This window comes from Artemia franciscana, chromosome 10, assembly GCF_032884065.1.
Source record: "Artemia franciscana chromosome 10, ASM3288406v1, whole genome shotgun sequence".
In the NCBI taxonomy this organism is placed as follows: domain Eukaryota; kingdom Metazoa; phylum Arthropoda; class Branchiopoda; order Anostraca; family Artemiidae; genus Artemia; species Artemia franciscana.
This window is the reverse complement of record NC_088872.1, coordinates 20,728,315-20,750,368: the sequence shown is the minus strand read 5'-3', so window position 1 is coordinate 20,750,368 and position 22,054 is coordinate 20,728,315. Positions and strand designations below refer to the sequence as shown.

The following is a 22,054-nucleotide window of genomic DNA, read 5'->3' as shown; positions in this document are numbered from 1 at the left end:
AGCGACTCCAAATTCCTACATATCTATATGTAGGAATATATGTATATATAGGTTCATACATGTCTCGCCTCCAGGAAGTCAGGGGGAAGATTCTTCCACAATAGGACAAGAGGGTCAAAGTTCTTCAAAATTTGCGTATGGGAACATGTTTTTCAAAGTTTCCCAGGAGTACACTCTTATGGAACCCTTTTGTTAACTAATACAAAATCACGACTTGAGCGCAAGAGCGTTTTTTCAAAGATTAGTCAAGAGCTGGTACTAAAATCCATGTTTTTTTTTTATAGAGCCCTAAGGTCAACCCTTGAGATCTTCAACCAGGGATAAAGATACAGATAAAAAGAGCTCAAGTATTAAACCTCAAATAAGAGCATTCTTGTCAAGACAACGATTATAAAACAAAATATTTGGAATCTACTGAACATATCACATCACAAAAATGATCCTTTAATATGGTAAGTTGCAGCATTAATTGAAATAAGCCTAGAGGGAAAAAGAAATTAAATAGAGAACATATTTTTCGCCATTGAACCAGTCTTGTTAGCCGCATCTTTATGATCTTCATAGACTATAATCATTTTGGGTGGCAACTCGAGAAACTCTTTGATTTTATGCCTAAAAGTAAGAATTGTTAATATACACAAAATAAATACTTTTATACACAAAATAAGCCACAGTTGTCAGTTTATAAAGGACTTTCTGCCGAAATTCTTTGTATAAACTAGAAGTAGTGAAAATAAAAGGTTTCACCATCGCCCCATCCAAAATTAACGTTTGCACTAAATATTACAAAGGCTATGAGGTCTTCTTTGGAACTCAAATAAATTATCGATTGGAAAGCAGGCACACAGTCACAAAAGGAAGAGGATCATTTACAGAGAAACAATAGTACTTTTATAGGCCTGATCTCAAACCATCTAATATCAATGGGCTTCAAGAAATACATGGATCATCAGGACCTGACCAGAAAAAAAGCTTATGGATGAAAAACTGAGGTCTTAATTCCTTAAGCTGTTTTTTCTTCTTCTTTTTTGAAAAGGAAAACCTTAATATATGTTGACCAAATAATTGCCCTATAATCAACAAGTTGTGGAGGGAGGAATGAAGGAATTTACCACTTATCTTCTAAAATAACAAATTATTCAAAATTCTTTTTTATAAAGGTAAACCCCTTTATAGGTTTGATTTCTCACAACCTCTTAACTGATTTTTAAATTCAGATAAAAATCTATCAAAAAAGGAGAAGTTTATACATACAATAACAGATAACGCCAACCAGTCCTCAAAAATGAGACAGTATCGTCACTGCTGAGAAAGGAAGCAAGAAATTCTGCCTAACAAAGATAGTAAAAAAGAACAAAACAAAAAGTAAAAAAAAAACATCCTGAAATTTAGCATTTAAAAACTTAAAACAATGGATTTTTAATTTTTCAGGCCATTGGTGTTTTCAATCCGTGTAAATGTCTAACGTCAAATTTTGTTTGAATTCTGATTTAGAAAACAGGTCTGCATTTTTATGCTTCATTAGTTTGCATTAAATAAGTACCAATTAACTTTATCTCTCGAATTATGATATTATCCATATAATTTAAATATAATTTTCCTAGGGTGGGGCCGAAGAAGCTCGAATTCTGTTTCAACATTTGTGACAATAAGAGAACCAGGGTTTTGTAACAGGTCTACATATTCAATGACACCAATTCACAAAATTTTAGGAAGAAGGTCTTTATTTCGGTGAAAATACCAAAAAAAAAGGCATTTTTCGATGATAATACCAATAAAAGATATTTTTTTTCAAAATCTAGCAGGGGGACAAATGCCCCTTCCCCACTGCCCCCCAACGCAATTGGCACCACTAAACATTTCAAATTGCAACAAGGCTTTCTGCCATAAATACTATAGTAAATCAAGGAAATAGCGCCAATTTCAACACTGACATATATTATACAGAAACGATTAGAAATGAAACATATTTTAGACTATTGTTCCCAAAAGTTTTTTTTTTCAATTTATCCAACTACTTCAATTTAATTAAACGATCTCCTCCTCCTACCGCCTAGGATAAGCTGTAATATTTTATTTTGCTGATTACTAAATTATATATACACCATAATAAATACTTGTACAGAAATTCCTTCTACAATCTATCTAAGGAATAAATCCCATCCCCACGGGTATGCATGGATAAATCCGTCCCTCTGTACATTGTGAGCCCAAACATATCACCTATTTTTCATTAAATTTAAAGATCATCTAAAATCTCCATCTTGATATTTTAAACTTCATCAAACTATATCAAACATCTATCAAACATTATTATCTATATCAAACATTTTATAAACTATATCAAACATCTTGATATGTGAAATTTACGAAAAATTATCGAACCATGGTTGGGAAATTAATCCAGTTGGAAGTGAGCTACACTTGAAAGAAATTCTTCACCGTACGTGGCAAAAACACTAGGCAATAGGCTACTAAGGAAACATCAGAACTTCAGGTTGAATCTAAAAATGTACAGTTTTACGATTTAAAAATTAATATATTTGGATATTATGTGGGTCAAAAATAAATTATTATTATTCTTATTATTTTCCTTCCTTCTATCATCAAAATGCATGCCTGATTCAAAATGCAAATTTAATTTGAACATTTCAACTTATTCATTCTCTAATAAATCCCATGATCCTTTTTTTTATCATTTACCCTTCAACAAACGAACGTACAGAATTAATCTGAGTAGTTTTGTGTTTTTCAGAATTTGTCATGCGCGAGCGGTCTTACATAAAAAAAGACCTAGCTGTTCGAGTCCAGGGTTAGACATTGTCTCTACGAATATAGTACTAACGTTCCAAGCAAATTTACACTTTGTTTCCAACATGGATGTACGAACAAAATGTACACAGGAATTGGAGTCATTTGGCCCACCCTCAACACTAAGTCTTTAGATTTTACCCGTCTGTAATTTTTTACACATTTTCATATAATGGGCTATTTTTCACGCTTTCCTTTCGAATCTGTTAACGGCCACTCCCACAAGACAAAAGGAGAAAATTCCCACAAATGTACATGCATGTGGCTAGAACAAACATTCAAAATGATGTAATTTTTAAAGAGTAAAGAAAACTTACCCGATTCTCAAAACTGCTTCTTTATTACCAGTGTTACCAAGCCATATGGCTATTCTTTCACATTTTGGTCGGACTTGGAAAACTGCACCACAGATATCGTCATTGTCATCATCGTATAATTCACCAATCATGCTCAAAACCTGAAATCAAAAACTGTATGTATTGTTTTATGAAAACAAGAAAGGAAATAATAAATGAAAAGAGAAAAACCAAATAGGTGAAAAACGAGGACTTTGTCAGCCAGTAGCAAAATATGAAAAGGAAAATCAAGCAAATATTTCAACAAGGACCTCCGCCAAGTAATCCTCAGTATTCAAAGAAATAAGAAAGAGGAAAAAGAACAAAGAAAAAGCAATAACAAAATCTAACCTTCTCAAGTGAACTCTATGAGAGGAGAAAAGACACTGAATCAAACAGTTCGTGGTAACGAACTGTAGTAAGGAGCGACCAGGCTCAATGGTAACCAAAACTCTAAAAAATGGGATTTTGATACCTGTAGCTACCTCAAAAGAATCGCATTTTAATGCTGATTTTAAATATATAAGTTTTATCAAGTTTAATCTTACCCATTAAAAGTTACGAGCCTGAGAAAATTTGCCTTATTTTAGAAAATAGGGGAAACAACCCCTAAAAGTCATAGAATCTTAACGAAAATCATACCATCACATTCAGCATATCAGAGAACCCTATTGTAGAAGTTTCAAGCTCCTATCTACAAATGTGGAATTTTGTATTTTTTGCCAGAAGGCAGATCACTGATGCGTGTTTATTTGTTTTTTGTTTGTTTTTTTTTCCCCAGGGGTGATCGTATCGACCCAGTGGTCCGAAAATCTTGCGAGAGGGCTCATTCTAACTGAAATGAAAAGTTCTAGTGCCCTTTTTGACCAAAAAAATTGGAGGGCACCTAGGCCCCCTCCCACGCTACTTATTTTCCCGAAGTCAACGGATCAAAATTCTGAGATAGCCACTTTATTCAGGGTAGTCAAAAAACCTTATAACTACGTTTTTGGGGACGACTTACTCCTCCACAGTTCCCGTGGGAGGGGCCACAAATTACAAACTTTGACCAGTGCTTATATATAATAATGGTTATTTGGAAGAGTACAGACGTTTTCTTGGGGATCTTTAGGTTGGGGGGGGGGGGTTGAGAAGAGGGGGATATGTTGGGGGAGCTTTTATTGGAGGAATTTGTCATGGGGGCAGAAAAGTTTCATGAAGGGAGAGCAGGATTTTCTAGCATAATTAAAAAAAACATGAAAAAATAAGTATGAAAAAGTTTTTTCAACTGAAAGTAAGGAGAAGCATTAAAACTTAAAACGAACAGAAATTATTACGTGTATAATCGGCTCACCTCCTAATACCTCGCTCTTTACGCTAAAGCATTCTTAGTAATTTCAACTATTTATTCTACGGCTATTGTGATTCAGCGGTCATTCTTAAGAAATTGGGACAAGATTTAAGCTTTAGTGTAAAGAGCAAGGTACTGACGAGGGGGTGAATCCCTTCATATACGTAATAAAAACATTAGAATACAGAACTTCGCTACGTAAGTTAATTTGTATGTTACGTATATCTTTTATTAATAAATATTCGTAAAAAATTATAAGTTCTAGTTGTCTTTTTAAGTAACCAAAAAATCAGAGGGCAAATAGCCCTCCTCCCCAACTCCTTTTTTCTCAAAATCACTCAATCAAAACTACGAGAAACCCAGTTAGCCAAAACAAATAAATATGCAAATTTCGTTTTAATAATTCATCTGCGGAGAGCCAAAATCAAAACATGCATTAATTCAAAAACGTTCAGAATTTAAATAAAAAAACAAGTTTTTTTAACCGGAAGTAAGGAGCGACAGTAAAACTTAAAACGAACAGAAATTACTTCGTATATGAAAGGGCTGCTTCCTCCGCTCTTTACGCTAAAGTTTTTACTGCTTTAAAAAGTAGAATTAAGAGAAAGAGTCAAACTTTAGCGTAAAGAGCGGAGGAAGCAGCCCTTTACCAATTAGATTGAATAAGTATCCTTTGCGTTGCAACAGATTTTGCCCGTCTACAATTTCGGTTTTCATTAGATATGCGGACAGGCTGTCCTAAACTAGACTGGGCGAAAATATTCATAGAGTCCTTCAACATTAATTTGTTATAAACTGGGCTTATCGGATTGTTATAAATACTAATCCTACACAGTAAATATTAATCCTACACTAGAGCAGTCTTACCATTAAAGGAACTAAAGCAGTCTAATTAGATATCTACCTTTTGTTAGTCTTGGTAAATAGATAGCTCTTCGAAGAAACTGGGCGCGCTGACTGCAGCAATGATAATGATAGTAGCTCGGAATTAAATGATCCGGACCTGTTCACACGATTAATTTTAAAAACTTTAAAATAAAGAGCTTTATTAAACCCAAAATGAACGTAAATAAAGTCAAATAATCTCCCAAACGTAAAACTACCACAAATGACCATTAATAAATAAATGAAACCCGAAACAAACATAAACTACAATAAATAACAGAGTCGAACTCAAAGCGAGAAAAAAATAACATGAGTAGGGCTGATAACCCCCACGACTTCTCAAGACCCGTGCATAATTTCCACTTTATTGAAAAAAAAGACAAATGACCATGGATTGTCAGTTTAATATACATATACAGATACATACTCTTTAAAAGTTTCAGTATTTATTTATTCATTAAATTAAAAAAATGAAAACGTCTTGAGTTTGACTCGATTATTTATTGTAATTTCTGTTCATTTTGGGTTTGATTTATTTATTGATGGTGATTTGTGATAGTTTTACGCTAGGAAGATTATTTGACTGTTTCTGCTCACTTTTGATTTAATACATCTCTTTACTTTTCTTTGAAAAACTTATTTCGCAGAAAGTTTTTGTTAATTAATTTCAGTCCCTTCTTTACTGACATAGTCTTTTTCGTGGATTTATCTTCACGATTTTTCTATCCACAGTTTGGCTCGCTATTTATATATTGGAGAAACTTTTACACCAAAATTTAATCCTAACAAATAATACTCTTTAATTTAATCTTACACCTCCCTAAGTTGACCTGAAAAACAAAACTTAGTATTCTTCCCGAAATTTTCTTTCTAAGCTCTATGACAACTTGACAACTTGGATACACTTGCACTCTTTTGATTTATTTGAATTGTAAGGACAGAAGTAGTAATCATGCTTCCCCCAAAAGTTTCAGCTTCATACCCACAGTGGTTTTTGGTATATTGCTAAGGTGTCTTGTCTTATTGGCAATCATACACACAGTGCCTTTTGATTTAGTTTCAAAGCATAATGGGCCGATTATTTAATTGTGGGGGGCGAGTTGATATACCCAATGATTTTAGAGACATGATTACTGGAACGTTCTATTATGCTTAATAGAATGACTGTCTAAAAATTTTGCCTAGAAGAAATTTAGAAAGGAATGGGATTGGAGGAGGATTGCTTACCCTCCAATCTTTTAACTCTTAAAATTGGGACTAGAACTTTTTGATTAGTTCAACTTCCACCTAAATATTCTTGAAAGCTTCACCTTAATACTCTTAGCTTGCGTAGTAGCAATAGTTGTAGTACCATTAGTAGCAGTATGCGCATAGCACCTTTGGTTTCTTCAACATCCCCTTCAATACATACTGAAAGTTTAAACTTAATACCATGAACCGTTCCTGAAGCATTTCTGTTACGTCCTCGTAACAACCTTTGTGGGCATAGCGTGTTTCGATTTAGTTCTATACGTTTTCAATATTTCCCGAACTTTCCGCCTTAATATCCTTGGTTTTAGTGGCAGCAGTAGTAGCAGTAGTAGCATAATTAATAGTAGTAGATTTGGCTGTAGCGGAAGCAGTAGCTAAAAGATGCAAATATTTTCTTTTGGTCTGTTTAGCATAACCCACAACAAGCACTGTAAGTTTCAGATTTACACGCCAAATTGTTCTTAAGATATTGATGTTACGCCCTTTCGACAACCTGCATACAGACGGCGTGTTTTTATTAAGCTGACCTCCCCTCCCCCCATAAACTTTCACCTTCATACCAATAGTAATACCAATAGAATGAAACAGTATGTAATCAACTATTACTGTTGATACCAAGTATCAACAGTAATAAGGGTATTATTAGTATCAGCAGCAGTAGTAACATGCTGCCTTTACAAGAAGTAGGAATAGAGGCAGTAGCTGTAGTAATAAATGTAGCAGTGATAGAAGTATTAGTAGTAGGGTGCACATATTTGCCTTTTGGTCAATACCTTTCATCCTTTTAGCATCCTCTGAAAGTTCAACTTAATACCCATATAAATTTTTGATATACACTCTTTTTACAGTGTGGAAGCATAAAGCGTCTTTTGATTTAGTTCAATTTTTCCCTCAATATTGTAAACGGAGTAGTGGGGTAGTAGTAGTAGTATTATTAGTGGTAGCCCGCAAATATTCCCTTTTTGATCATCTCCCTTATCATTTCCTGAAAGTTCTAAATTCATAAACCTAGTCATTTATGGGTTACACCCTTGACAAACAGTATACATAGATAACATGTTTTGGTTTAGTTTAACACTCCCCTCAACATTCTCGGAAAGGCTCATCCGAATTCCCTTCGTATTTAAAAAAAATTTAGTTGGAACATGAATATTTTCCTAAAAAACATATACTATATGTAAACAATGAACAAATTGCCTACCTTACAGCCCTTAAACTGAGGACTTGACATCCCCAGAGACATAATTACTGGACTTTTCAACAATGCTGACCAAAATGGTTTTCTTACTTGATCAGATGTGTTTTTGGGGAACGATAAGCTTGTGGGGAAGGTGTTGGTTGCCTTCCATTTACTTTTGACTCTTAAAAAGGGCACTAGTTCTTCCAACTTACAATCAAATGAGCTCCGTCCTATCCAAAATTTATACGACCATCCATTCCATAAAACCTTATATACCCGAGATATAGCTTACAACCCTTGTTCCTGGGCCCTGGAGGGTTGTGCCCAACCTGAAGGCATTGTTCTATGCTCTTGGAACTATTTTGAACAAAATGGGTATCTCACAATTTTGATCGGATGCGTTTGGGCGTCAGGGAGGGGGGCTAGTTGTCCTCAATCCCTTTTGACTCTTAAAAGAAAACTAGAACTTTGAATTTTAATCAAATAAGCCTCCTCTAACGTTCACACAACCATTCCTCCCCTTCCATAAAAACTTACATGCCCCAAAGGCACAACTTGAAATCCTTGCCCCCAGACTCTGGGGACTGTGTCAACTCCGAAGGCCTTGTTATGCTGCGTTTGGACTGTTATTGGAAAACTGGATATCTCAAAATTTCTACCGGATGCGATTGGGGATAATATACCGTAAGGGGGGGGGGGCTAGTTGACCTCAGACACATTTGACTCTCAAAAATGGTACTAGAACTTCTTATTTACAATCCAATAAGTCCACTTCGAAGTCTATACGACCACCCTTTGCATAAAACGTGATATGGCTGCGGGGCATAGCTTAAAACCTTTACCCTGAGAACTGTAAGGGAGGGGGGGGGTGACAAAAAAAGAGATACAATTACTGGACGTTTCAACAACGATCAACAAAATGCCAATTACAAAATTGTGATTGGATGCATTTGGGGAAATGACGGGCACAAGAGAGGTGGGGGGGGCAGGTTGACCTCCAATCACTTTCGACTGTTAGAAAGTCACTAGATGTTACAATTTCCAATCGAATGATTCCCTTTAGAAGTTTCTACGACAACTTATATACGAAGTGCCCTGGTCTAAAACAAAAAAGAGGGATAGCTGCCCTCCGATCACTTTATATCTTTAAAAGGAGCATTAGAGCTTTTGATTAAAAGGAGCATTAGAGCTTTTGATTTTTGAGCTTTGATGAGCCCCCTCGAAAGCTAATACGACCACCTTTTCTATCAAACCTTATATGCCCCCCCGGACGCCTTGTGTTTGCTGACAACTCCTATACGAAGTATTGGAGTTGTTTCTAAAAAAAAAAAAAAAAAAAAAAAAAAAAAAAAAAAAAAAAAAAAAAAAAAAAAAAAAAAAAAAAAAAAAATGTACCCACGTCACTCAAAAAGCGATTCTAATGAAGTATTGACGCTGGAAGCAGCACTAAGTAAAACATAATTTAGGTTAGAATCCTGAAATGATCTCCCCAACGATCTTTTTAAGCTATCTGCAAGTCACAAAATCTTAGTCCATCCGAAAAAAAGGATACTCGAGTGTTCGTAGGAACAGCAACCTTACAAAGATAGAAATAGACGGTGCTCAAAAAGAGCCACTGTGAAACTTCCTCAAAACCGTCTTAACGCTAAAACTAGAGAGCTTGAACTTTATAACTGTGCGCAGCGAATCGAGAATAACGTCATTGAAGTTCTTCGCACGTTCCAACAGACAACTATGATAGTTCATAGGTACTAATATTCTTTTGGCAAGAGCAGTTGTAATGATGATCATTGGATTGCAGTAGTTTTATCAGTTAATCAATGGCCTGATGGAACTTTTAGCTATTCAGCTCAGGAGACATTTTTTGGCCAGTCCCAATTTTCATTTCACACATTCCAGAAGAGCTGGCTCTTTGGACCCTGTAATTTATGAAAAAATAAACCATACAGACAGAGATTCAGTTCGTCAGTACATCTCCTCGCTTCTCCAGCAATTCGCTTCCAATCAGAAAAGCACAGAAGAACTACCTCATATCCAATTAAACCTAACATTTTTACCCATAGACGTTGCTCCTACAAAGGCAGGGACTAACCAAAATGGAACAGCAGAGATTCTTGATCAAGAAACTAGCTTGCTTACGAAGTTTCTCGACATAACTGCGCTACGGATGAACTCTTCGAATACAAAATAAAACAATATAAGAGATTTAAGCACAGCCCGTGTAGCAGTAAATACTACACGGGCAGTAAATACTCAGGGCTTATGAGGAAAGCTCCTTTCTTCTTGAAGAAGAGTCAAAGATCGAGAAAAAATAATTCTGATTTAATAGAATTTTGGGAGTGACAACTTTTACGCTTACTCAGAGCAAAATGAAATTGCATGCATCCGTCTCTCTATGCAGCAACTTCAGTACCCAGTGAGAGTTCATTTAGCATTGCTGAGTACTTCACGCAAAAGCAGTGCTCAAGAATGACTGCAAAGTTACCTCAAATTTGCACGTTTTCAAGCGATATATTATAATTTATGTGATACTTTTTGCATTCAAAAACTTTACTTACTTTACTCGCATAAACCTAAGTAAACTGAAACAGAACAGAAATATCTGTTAAAACAGTCATTTTTAAGTGAAGACAGGTCACTTCTGTTTTTTTTGGGAAAAACGGAGAGCCTGATAGAGATTTACGTTCTTTTTCACCGTTTTTGTTCCTGTACCAATTTTTATTGCCGTTTTGGCTGTCAACAGAATATACGCCGACCCCTAACATGGATAAAACTCAACGGTATTCGTCTTCTAGATACTATACCACACCAACTAGGTACCTTGATATTTCCTTCGAATCAAAAGACCCTCCCACACTCATTTACACAAATTACTTCAACAATGGATCATATCTATCCACAAGTGCACGTTGTCTTAAAAGTTTTACAATTCATTTTATTTTTATTTTATGCTGTTGCATAGCTGGCGGAAATATCTGGAATGGTAATTCTTTTAAATATGACACGAGACTCAAGAAATGGAATACCTTTCGAGTTCTTTGGGCTATGTTCACCTTTTCGTATATTTATGCATGAGGCTAACAAGTAGCATAAGCGACCCATCTACGACATTTCCGTAAAACATTGAACCGAAAAAAGAAACAAAAATCAATAGCAGAGCAAATAATTAAATTCCAACTGTTTTGATTAACCGATCAACAATCGTTTATTTATTGATAAATTATTTTCAATGCTCCAAAGAATTTAAATAAACTAACTGATATAGTTACAGCACTTACCTAATTGATAACTTTATTTACTGAAAAATAGATTTAAAAATAAATAACCCACTGAATTTCAAAAAAAACTGAAGTTTATTAAAAGAATTTCAAACTCTAACAAAATTTAGCCTTTTTTGAAAGCAGCTCTTTTTTGAGTAACTATACACTTTTAATGCCAATAATTACTTTAAATTCCTATTAAACCTACTTTAAAGCACTTCACTTCCCTCTTTTATCATTCTTTTGCACTCTTTGTGCTCGTCTTGACTACAAGAAAACTACAATGGACAGAAGGAACATAAACATAAAACTAGGAATTTATAAACCCGATTCTTTTTATAAATGTGGTTCTTCCAGCTATAGTTCACTGTTCAAAGGGAATAAAATCTGAGAAGTCAAAAATGAGAGAGCAGTGAGGGAAGATCAATTTTGTAAGCGAAGGATGGTGCCTGTACAACAGTGAAAGTTAAGAACGTCTTTGTCACAACCGCTAAGGTTCGAAAACTGAAAAATTCTTACTCAGAGCCTTAGGCATTGGCTCTTGGTCTTAAAAGGAAGAAATGGTAGCACTATTCGATGCCGGAAATGCACTGTGGAACATTCTCTATCAGCATTTTAAGGAAGCCCACTGAAATTTTATGTCTAAATTTTGCCTATACCTCAGGCGGACGGTTGATATACATGCACCGCTTTCTAATTCACCCAATATATTTTTTTGTGTATTTTTCATGCTACCTTAAGCCAAGAGTGTTCTTTACACTTGGATATGCTTTGACAGGGTGAGACTTATGGTCAACTCTGAGCTGTGATAACTTTTCTGCAGCCTAATCAGGGTCTTCTGCATGGAGGACTCTCCGCTTTTGAAAAGCAATAACACTTTCGCAATGTCTGTTTTGGTACTCCAATCAGTGTTGGTACCATAAATTTCCAAAACCTGTGAATAAAATGCCCAAAAACAATTGAATTTCCTCGAAACGTGACCTCTTTTAGAACGTATTTTGACTTTCTTACTATAGTTAGTTTGTCTTCATTGAGGTTCCAGAATCACGACCAATGAAGGCAAGTCATTTTTGACAGGTCCATCAACATACTACCGGTATTCTTTATCCAAGAATATGTAAATGAAGACTGAACTTTTTGTTCTCTGAAGCAACAACACTAGGAAGTCCTTAGTTACTGTATTAGGTGCAACAAGGTCTGAAGGACTGTAGTAATGAAACGCTTATTTTGCTGGATCTGCTGGACTGCAATAATGTCCACCTATTCTCAGGTGATGATGGGATTTGTAACTTTCTCCAACTACAACAACTACATATGAACTAGCAAATTCACAAGCATACACCTTAAAGGAACAAAGATTATCTGTAAGGAAGAGGTGAAGACTAGATGTTTAACTGGGACCTATGCATATACAAGGGTCATACTGACGACCTATTTTGGTCCATACTTAAGAATGGTATACTTCTGACCCGACGACCCGAGAATCTTTGATTTTCATATGAAGGAAGATACAATGGCGAATATCAAACCCCAGGGAAGTACAATTACAGACATTGGATAATTTCCTCTAATATATGATCATGATCTCGCGTATCAACTTACCTATATAGATCAGGTTGAGGCTTTGATATGTTCTAAAAAAGATAAAATATACCTCTAGACTAGGGTAAAAACTGAGATACCAAAATTAAACTAGGACGGGACCGCAAAAACAGAACATACATTTTAAAAGTATTTAACAAGGTGGCCAACATAGAATATTGAGGAAGGTTGGCGGAGAAGTGTTTGTAGCATGGTGAGTGGAGGAGTGTTTGCCAGCTGCGCGGAAACTAGGACAAGTTTACGGTAGTTGTCTGCCTTGTGAGATTTTGAAGGAGTTTTTGATGAGGATTTTGCATTGTAAACTTCTTTGCTTTTCTTTATCTTCTTTGTAATTTATTTCTTGTAAAAGTTTAAGAAACAAACTTGTCTAAAGGTAATAAAAATACCCGTTTCTAATCAAGCGAGTTCAAGACAGCAATTCACGTGCAACAAAAGGACAAAGATTCTCCAGAGCCATTACTGGCACATAGGGCGTCGAGTCGACGTTTCAACTACTGGTTCGTTCTTACAGGGACAAGTAACAACCTAGTTGCCCAACCTAGCCAAGTTCCTTGCATATGCATTGACTGATCTGTTAAATTCATTCCTGTTTTGATCAGGTTGTCTAAAGTTTCACCAATCAGCTTGGTTGTGCAATAAGCTCTTATACTTGAAAACTCATTTATCTGTAGGGCCGCGTGCGCTATGTTATTTTCAATATAGTCAGCTATTATTGGAATATTTCTTTGTCATTTATATAGTGGCTCTTCTTTTTTCCTTAAGCCAAAAGAATTAATTTCTTTAAATATAGAATAGGCTGTTTTCAGCAATGGTTGTAAATTCAATTTCACCTTCGCTTTTATTTTCACTTCCATCTTTCCCATTCCCTCAGTGGGAGGGTCGTTTTTACAGGGACAAGTAGCGACCTAGTCGTCTAACCTAGCCGAAGCGTGGATCGATCCCTGAGTCCCATATTGCCAAGCAGAGAATTAATCAATGTGCTACCGTAGGGTACTAGTGCAGATGAAGCTGAAATAGTCTTAATCTCTCCATTTTATATATCTTTATTACAAAAAAACTACTTACCAGCTCGAGCCAAAGTTTGTCATTTTCAGGACCTCTTCGTCTCTTATCAAGATTAAGGACCCATTTGCCTCCTTTTATATTTGATGGGTCCTCCCACATGGGCTTAATACCCTCCTTAAACAAATTAAAATCAAGTCCCATCTGTAATTCACTTGGTGGTTTGATATGATTATGCAATCTAAAAATAAGAAGTATTACAATTTACATCATTTTTACAATCAACAAGAAAAAAAAGCATTTGTTTAGAAACTTAAAAATGTAGCAGCTAGGAAACAACAGTTTTTTAACTAATTGTGTTTGCACAGAAAGTCTGCCCATTCAAGACGTGCGCATTCAATTTTTTAGATTTCCACAACCCAGAACCTAGTCATTTGGTACTCAAGTTGAATCATCACTTCAAGAAGTTGTATTAAAAGTATCAGACATGGCCTGACACTACTTGAATTTTTTTTTTGGGTACATTTTATCGTGAAAAAAATTGACAAACATTTTTTATAAGTTCTAACCATCAATTTAAACCTCCTTGTTAAAACTATTTAATTGGCAATTTTGTCAGAATTATCATGACTTGTGGTACTGATTAATTAAATTTTCACATTACACTGCATTAAAAGATACTTGTGACTACTTCAAAAAAATAAAAGCATTCCAACAGACCTACCTTGTTGCATCAGTCATCGTTCACAAACCTTAGTACAAATTTACCCAACCAGGGCAACAGAGAACTTTAAGGTATCAGAGTAACAGAGACCAGGGTAACTTAGTACAAATAGGGGAGAGTGGGGCTGGTTCGGACGTGGGGTGAATCAGGACAAGCGCATTTCTTTCCAGCCGTATGCTAATCATGAAAAAATCACTGTAGACCTGCTGTCTAGGATTCTACTTGCGCATGTAATTTTGTTACCTTAAGTGCAGTTGCTTTGGAAATATTTGAAAAAAAGCCTAAAAAAAAGTTCAGGCGTCCGGTATCTTCTTTACTTTGATATTTAATCCAGTCTACATTAATACACATTGAGCTTTCCTAATGCATGACACGTATTACTTAAACTTGGTTAAGTTTTTTCGATTTTGGTTTTTGGCACCATCTGAAGTTCTGAGGCACAGTTGAGGTTTCAGTCTTTTTCTCTCAGGTGGGGATGGTTCGGACAGCCACAGTGGGATGCATTCGGACAACTATTTTGTCCCTTCCAATCGTTTTTCTTATGATGTACCTTTTATGGTCTTTATTTTTACCAGTTTCGATTTTTTTTTTTTAATCGAGAATGTTTCAAGTGCGCAAAAGAAAGCGGCAAGACCCTCCTCCTGACCAAGAAAATATGAATAAAGTAGTTGAGGCTTATATTAATAAAGAAGCCACGTTGAGAGAAATTGCAGAAAACTTCGGTATTAAAAAATCTACACTACTGGACTACGTCAAGCGATTGAAGCCATCAAGGGAAGAAATTTCAGCAAGTGCCAATGAAGAGCCTCAGCCACCCTCTATCAACTTCACGATTAAAGCCAGACACAATAGGCAGGTTTTTAACATGGGACACGAGAGGAAACTTGCAGAATATTTCCGAACCTGTTCTAATATAAACAACAGACTTACGACAAAAGAATCCAGATGTTTGACCTGTTCTTACGCTTGTGCAATTAACATTCCTCTGCTAGAAAGTTGGACAGAAAACGAAGTAGCGTCGAAGGACTAGCTTCTCGCATTTCTTAAGTGGGATCCAGACATTTCAATCAGGAAGCTGGAACCCAAGTCAGACAAGACCCTCTGGCTTCACTAAACCTGTAGTCCAGATGTTTTTTAATAAGCTGCTTGATGGCTATGGAAGATTTGGAGTCAAGCTGACACCCGATCGTATCTGGAATGTGGATGAGACTGGCATATCCACGTTGCTTTCACCACCTAAAGTCCTAGCGCCGACTGGACAAAAACAGGTTGGTCGGACAGTGTTTGCGGAAAGAGGTCAAAATGTAATTGCTGTCTGTTTCGCATGTGCGTCCAGAGCAACTATCCCTCCGGTTTTAATTTTCCCACGAGTGAAACTTGTAACTATAATAATTAATGATGGCCCCCGGTTGGCTGGGACTTCCTCATCCCAGTGGATGGGTCAATGGCGACTTATTCTTGGAAGCTGTGAGACACTTTACTAAAATTATCAAGCCAGATTCAGACTCCGATCCTCCTGCTAATGGACAATCATGACAGCAATCTCGATGTATGGGTGATCGTACACTGCAAGGAAAATTTTGTGACACTTTCGACATTTCCGCCTCACTGTTCACATAAACCGTAACCACCAGACGTAGGTGTTCTTTCTACTTTCAAGAACGCACTAAAAGGGTGCTTCAATGAGTGGCTGCAGTTACATCCTGGCCTGCGTATTTCGATTTATGAAGTATCTCCACTCAGCAGGGTTCCCTTCCTATAGAAACATAGTGCGTCGAACATTATATCTGCGTTCCGATTCACTGGAATCTTCCCTTTCAATAGTGACATATTTCCGGAGGGAGGCAGGCTGCTAGATACAACAACCGTGTCACCAAGGTTGCAGGCTGACTCTGAGTCCAGACCCTCACTAGCTTCTTCCATGATTAGGTCTCTGGAAGAATTTAAACCCTCCCCCTGAGTTGAAACTAGCTCTGTTTCGGGTCGCAGGAATTGGAATCGAGGCAAGACTCGCATTTTTACATGCACACTTGAAAAGGAAGAGATTGAAGCTAAAAAGCAGAAAAAGGCCAGACCACCAAAGCAATCAGCAAAGAAACGCAAAAACAGTGCGGCCCATAGTGACGGCGACGAGAACGACAGAGCGGAGCTTTATTCCGACTTGGCTGCCTTGAATGATTCATCAAGCGACGAGTCTCTTCACTGTGCAGGGCTTGAAGAGGACGTCGAGCCTTTTGACATAGAAAAAGCTCAAGTTGAAAGTTTTGTTCTTGTGAAATCCGAGCTTATAGATGTTTTCTATATTGGCCAAATCAAAGGAAAAAGTGGAAGTGACGTGGAAGTCTATTTCCTGCGCAGAAATGGAGCACGGTTTGTCTTTCCAGATATCAAATAATAATAATAATTTATTTATAACCCACTATACAGGAAATGAAGTGGAGTAGCACAAGAAAAGACAGAGAAAAAAATACAATTAACATCCAACACAAATAAATAAATATTACACTCAATGCACTATAGCTATCCGGATAAGAGGGTGGTCAACATCCAAGGTGGCACAAATATTCTCTTGAAGACGGCTACTTTGTCTGACAAAACAACTTACAATAACTGGAGCACTAATAATCCGCACAATCTTTCTATTATTGTATCTGCAAGGCAGAAACAATAAAAAACTTACAATATCGGAAATACAAAATTCTAATATCGCTAATGTCTCCTGGTCGAAAAAGGATATGAAGGCAAGCTGGGAACAAATCCGCATGGTCACAAAAAGTCGAGTACAATTTAGCTAATAATTTTCTGTTATATTTTCCCCTGTTGGGGACAATTTTCGCGTACCCCAGTTTAAGCCTCTATTTAATATCACTCAATGCCCTGAAACGAAATAACGTAAGCGATTTACTTATATTGATCCCAAGCCATCTTAAAGATTTGACAAATTTTCTGGAAAATAAACCGCAATCAAGCAGGGTTGCAGAAGATTTTAAATTAAAAACTAAATATTCGGATTTATCAGTGTTAAGGCTTAATCCAGTTTCCCCATATAGCCACGATACTAGTAGTACAGACTTCATAAAAGTAAACTTAGACTTGCTAACAAGCAGAAGATCATCCGCATATGCAATATAGGAGACATTTGACAACCCTGAAGAGTAATAAAACAGTATCTTATTACGAATATTCAATAAGTAAGCTTTAAAAATATGAGGTGAATACACACCACCCTTGTGTCTTCAGACACAAAGCATTTCTGACTTCAGATGTCATTGTTCTTGTGCTTCCATCGCCTGCTGGTACCAGAGGGACAGAACTGACAAAGCGAGGTCTCACTTCTTTTCATTACGACCTCAGCTGCTACAATGTGAGATAAAGAAGGTCGTACATATTATTTGATTTTCAGATTTCTATGTATCTGAATTTTTAAGTATATTGCATTTTATTGAAAATCAAGTGCTGTCAGAACTGACCCCCCCTACAGTCCGAGCTCAACCCACATGATGGAGTGACTATGGACATTTATGAAACATGAATTTTCGCTATAGCCAAGAATAGAGCTAAAAAAGTGATTGAAATAGAAACCACAACCAACCCAAAATTTCTGTCCGAACCAACCCCACCCAACCCTATAACACCTGGATAATAATTTTTCCAGTTTGTGAAATCTGTTTTCAAAGGTGTATGATAAGGCTAGGAATCTTATCAAAAGGACTAATTGTTCAATATTCTATCATATACAAACTCCAAATTTTTTCAGCCTTGCAGTAATCATCCCTAGACCCAGAAGTTACATCCCATATTTCATATTATCAGTCTAATCATCATCTTCATAACTTGATTAATTTTCAAATCCCTTTCAGTACATTAGAATCAAAAGTTTTAGTTTTCGAGGGTAATAGCTACGTATGTTGAAAAAATGAAGATATTAGACTATTTTATGATTGCAAATGGTAAAGAATGTGATTAAAGGCTCTTTTCCTATTTCAAAAGTTTTAGTTTTCGAGGGTAATAGCTACGTATGTTGAAAAAATGAAGATATTAGACTATTTTATGATTGCACATGGTAAAGAATGTGATTTAAGGCTCTTTTCCTTTTTCAAAAGTTTTAGTTTTCGAGGGTAATAGCTACGTATGTTGAAAAAATGAAGATATTAGACTATTTTATGATTGCAAATGGTAAAGAATGTGATTAAAGGCTCTTTTCCTATTTCAAAAGTTTTAGTTTTCGAGGGTAATAGCTACGTATGTTGAAAAAATGAAGATATTAGACTATTTTATGATTGCACATGGTAAAGAATGTGATTTAAGGCTCTTTTCCTTTTTCAAAAGTTTTAGTTTTCGAGGGTAATAGCTACGTATGTTGAAAAAATGAAGATATTAGACTATTTTATGATTGCAAATGGTAAAGAATGTGATTAAAGGCTCTTTTCCTATGTCAAAAGTTTTACTTTTCGAGGGTAATAGCTACGTATGTTTCACTTACCTTCCCTGTTTTTTTGTTTTTTTTTTGTTTTTTTTTTACTGTGGATTGATGTTTTTTCCATTAACAATTTTTTCTGGTTGTTTTCATGTCAACAGTGGTGCCAACAGTTTAACCTTATGTTAAATAAATATTTGAATTGTTTTTTTCCCTATGCTGCAGGAAATCAAGCATTTTATCAGACATTTGCTAGGTCTTCCATTTTTTATTACTTATGGCATTCTGAATAATATCATCTCTCTCTCTTCTCAAAAACCAAAAATTCTCTTCAAAAAACTTGAATTAAAACAATTTTTGTGCTTTTAATTGGTCATTCAAAGCTATAGATCATAAAAAACCTTTGATTTTCAAGATCCCTAACCCTTAGCACATTTACAAGAGGCTCTACAATACACAACTCTTTAAAACGCTCAATATTTGTTCTTAGATTTTTTACATCAGGTCAATTATCTAATTTGGAATTAAAGTAGAACTTACGCCCAAAATCCTTCCACTGTGTCAAAGTCTGTGACTTTGTGCAAGTTTTGTTCCCATGGAAGACTCTTGTCAGGCTTGTAATACCAGAATGTCCACTTATTCTGCAATGGATGTGACATAAGCAATTCTGGATCATGGTTTGAATCATCATGTGCTTGAACAGGATCTAAAGTTGCCATCGCCTGAAAAAAAAAAGGTCAAATAAAAGACGAAGTCTAATTCAGCTGAGAAACCAAGAGATCCATGTCCCTGCTTTTGTTCAGTTTAGTCTGACTACTAGGCAGACAACTCCTCCCCATCCCTCATTTGGGGGCAGTTGACACGGTTATTTCTGCATAAATCTGTCCGGATTATTAACTAGTCTAGCTTACAAATTGATAAAACAAATCTAATTCCATATAAGACTACATGAGATACATGGATAAATATGGGTCTGACCCTTCTTGGAAGGAGGTGGGATGACCATCATTGCAGGGTTCCTACAGGTCGGTTCGTTTCAAATTATAGGCTCTGTCCTATTTTTATAGGTTTCCCGGGCCCAAATATAGGATTCGGAAGTCCTCTGGATCAGATCTTGGTAGATGGCGTGGGATGCCTGGTCACATTGTCACTTCCCGAGTTTCTCCTTTTTTTATACAAACTGTACAAATAGTAAAAAACAGTAAAAAAAAAGTAGATTCACATACTGTGCCAACAATTGACTGATACAGGTAAAATACTTGGAATCACTCTTTCTGCTTCTTGGGCATCAATTTCGACATGAGGTCAGTTTTTCTCTTTGAAAGAAACTGCTCCATTCTTGCAGATTCCACCATCTGCTCTCTTTCACGTTTTCTGGACTCCACAGCTCCTTCGAGCAAAGAAACAGCTAGGGCAATGTCTATGGAACTCTTGGATTCGGTAGCCTTCTTCATTCTGTTGGTCGTTTCCTGAAGTAGAGTATCTGCTACTGTTCTCTTTTCTTGCTCTGATGCTCTAGATTTTTTTTTTGCTTTCCAGGTCTTCTATTTCTTTCTTTTTGTCCTGGACCTCCTGCAATTTCTGCCTGTTGTCCTCTTTGAAAGCTGCTTTCTCCTTCTCGGATAGCTCTTTTTTTCTTTTCATTCAGATATTGTTGATGCCAAGACTGTGCAAGATTCAACAGCTCTTTTGTAATAACAACCATTATGCTTCTTGAATCTTTTATGTTGATCAGACTCAAACAGCACAAAGTCTTTAGAAAACAATCCTTTTTTAGAGAACATTTGTTCAAAATATGGCAAATACTTACAATAAAATGTTTTAGCACATTGACATAGAAAATGGCCTTGTCATTCAGTGTTGCTTGCACACAGAAAGCTCATTCCACATTTTCTAAAACTATGGGCTTTTCTGCAAATTTTTCAGCAAGGTTCAACATTTCTGGTGAGAAATTTTCAGTCTCGGTCACGAAATCTAGTGTAAAGACCAGTCCACAAAGCATCACAACTAGTCTTTTTATCTCTTAGTGCAGAACATGAACGAGAGGCTCTTCTTTCTGGAACAGTTGGGTGAAACTCATGAACAGTTCTACTGAGGCTAGAACAAACTCAAGTTGGGCCTTCATCGTTGCACTTCTGATATAAGTCACAATCTTCAGATATTTAGGAATGTACAGAAGATTCTTCAGTTTTTTCTCTCTTGGCAGGAAGTTCAGGAAGTACTCTAAGATTGCAGGCCACTGCTGCATGATTCAAGCAAAGGCACGTCTGATTGTCAGCCAGTGGCTTGGGACAAGCCTTATGAAAGCATTCTCTGGCAGTCTCACTTTCTTTTAGCACTTTTGATAGTCTTCGCAACATGCGTCCAGCTGTCAAAAAATGAATGCACAAGAACAAATAACAAAATCGGAACTTTCTTTTCCAAAGACCTGAAGACCTTTCAAGAAAGTGTTATGGATTATATGGAGTACCTATGTTCAACATTCCCTTTTCCACCAGTTTCTTTTTTTTAGCATTGAACTTGTTCCAAACGCTTTTGTCGACGTTTGGTCTGTAACGTCCAAGTGTGATCAGTTTTTCAAGTGGCAGCTGATTCTGCTCAATGACTGACATAATCTTCCTATACAGGTCATCACTTGTTGCGTGGCCAGTAAAACTTGTGCATAAATGTCTGTTCTGGATTTTATTTCTGTGTGAGGACCAATATTGAACACATATCTGTAACTCTTTCATACGAGCGTTGTTGGTTGTCTTGACAAATTCTAGTACAAAATGTGACTGAGAGTCATTCAAAAGCATTTGCTTACAGTAAGGATGCAGTGCATCAGTGATGAGATACGTGAGTTTCTTTGCACATAGGGACATTCTTTGGGGGATCTTACCAGGGAACATTACAACTAAGATTGCAATAATATGACCTGAAGAGTTAGCAGACATGCAAATCTGTACCATCTGAAGTGCCCATTTTAACTCAGCTTTATAAGCGGCATCAGGCTCACAAAACATGTTTGTACGAACTAATGGTTTATCCTTGGTTGTTTTATCAACTCAAGATTATTTGGTCAGGTGAAGCTGTAGCGGACATAGTTGAGCAGTAACTGTGGCTTTGTGTTCTGCAGATCGCACATGTTTGTTTAGATGAGTAGCCCCAGCTGTTCAACCAAGATTTTTCAAGCACAGTTTGCAAAAGAACGAGTACTGGTTGTTCCCAGTCTTACATCATTTGCCAACTTTTCCACCACTGTAATCCATCTAAGC

At 36.4% G+C, this 22,054-nt stretch overlaps 1 protein-coding gene across 2 annotated transcripts in view; it reads right to left on the bottom strand.

Annotated features, from left to right (window-relative positions):
- Positions 1-350: 350 nt before the first annotated feature.
- The window catches only part of LOC136031900 (eukaryotic translation initiation factor 4E-like), a 33,831-nt gene continuing 12,127 nt past the window's right edge, over positions 351-22,054 (bottom strand). For both annotated transcript variants that reach the window (XM_065711887.1, XM_065711888.1), the window contains exons 2-5: positions 19,338-19,519; positions 13,720-13,897; positions 3,129-3,268; positions 351-612 (exon numbers count right to left, since the gene is read on the bottom strand). In XM_065711887.1, coding sequence (XP_065567959.1) covers positions 498-612; positions 3,129-3,268; positions 13,720-13,897; positions 19,338-19,519 — 615 coding nt within the window. In that variant the 3' untranslated portion in view covers positions 351-497. The remainder of the gene's footprint in view (positions 613-3,128; positions 3,269-13,719; positions 13,898-19,337; positions 19,520-22,054) is intronic.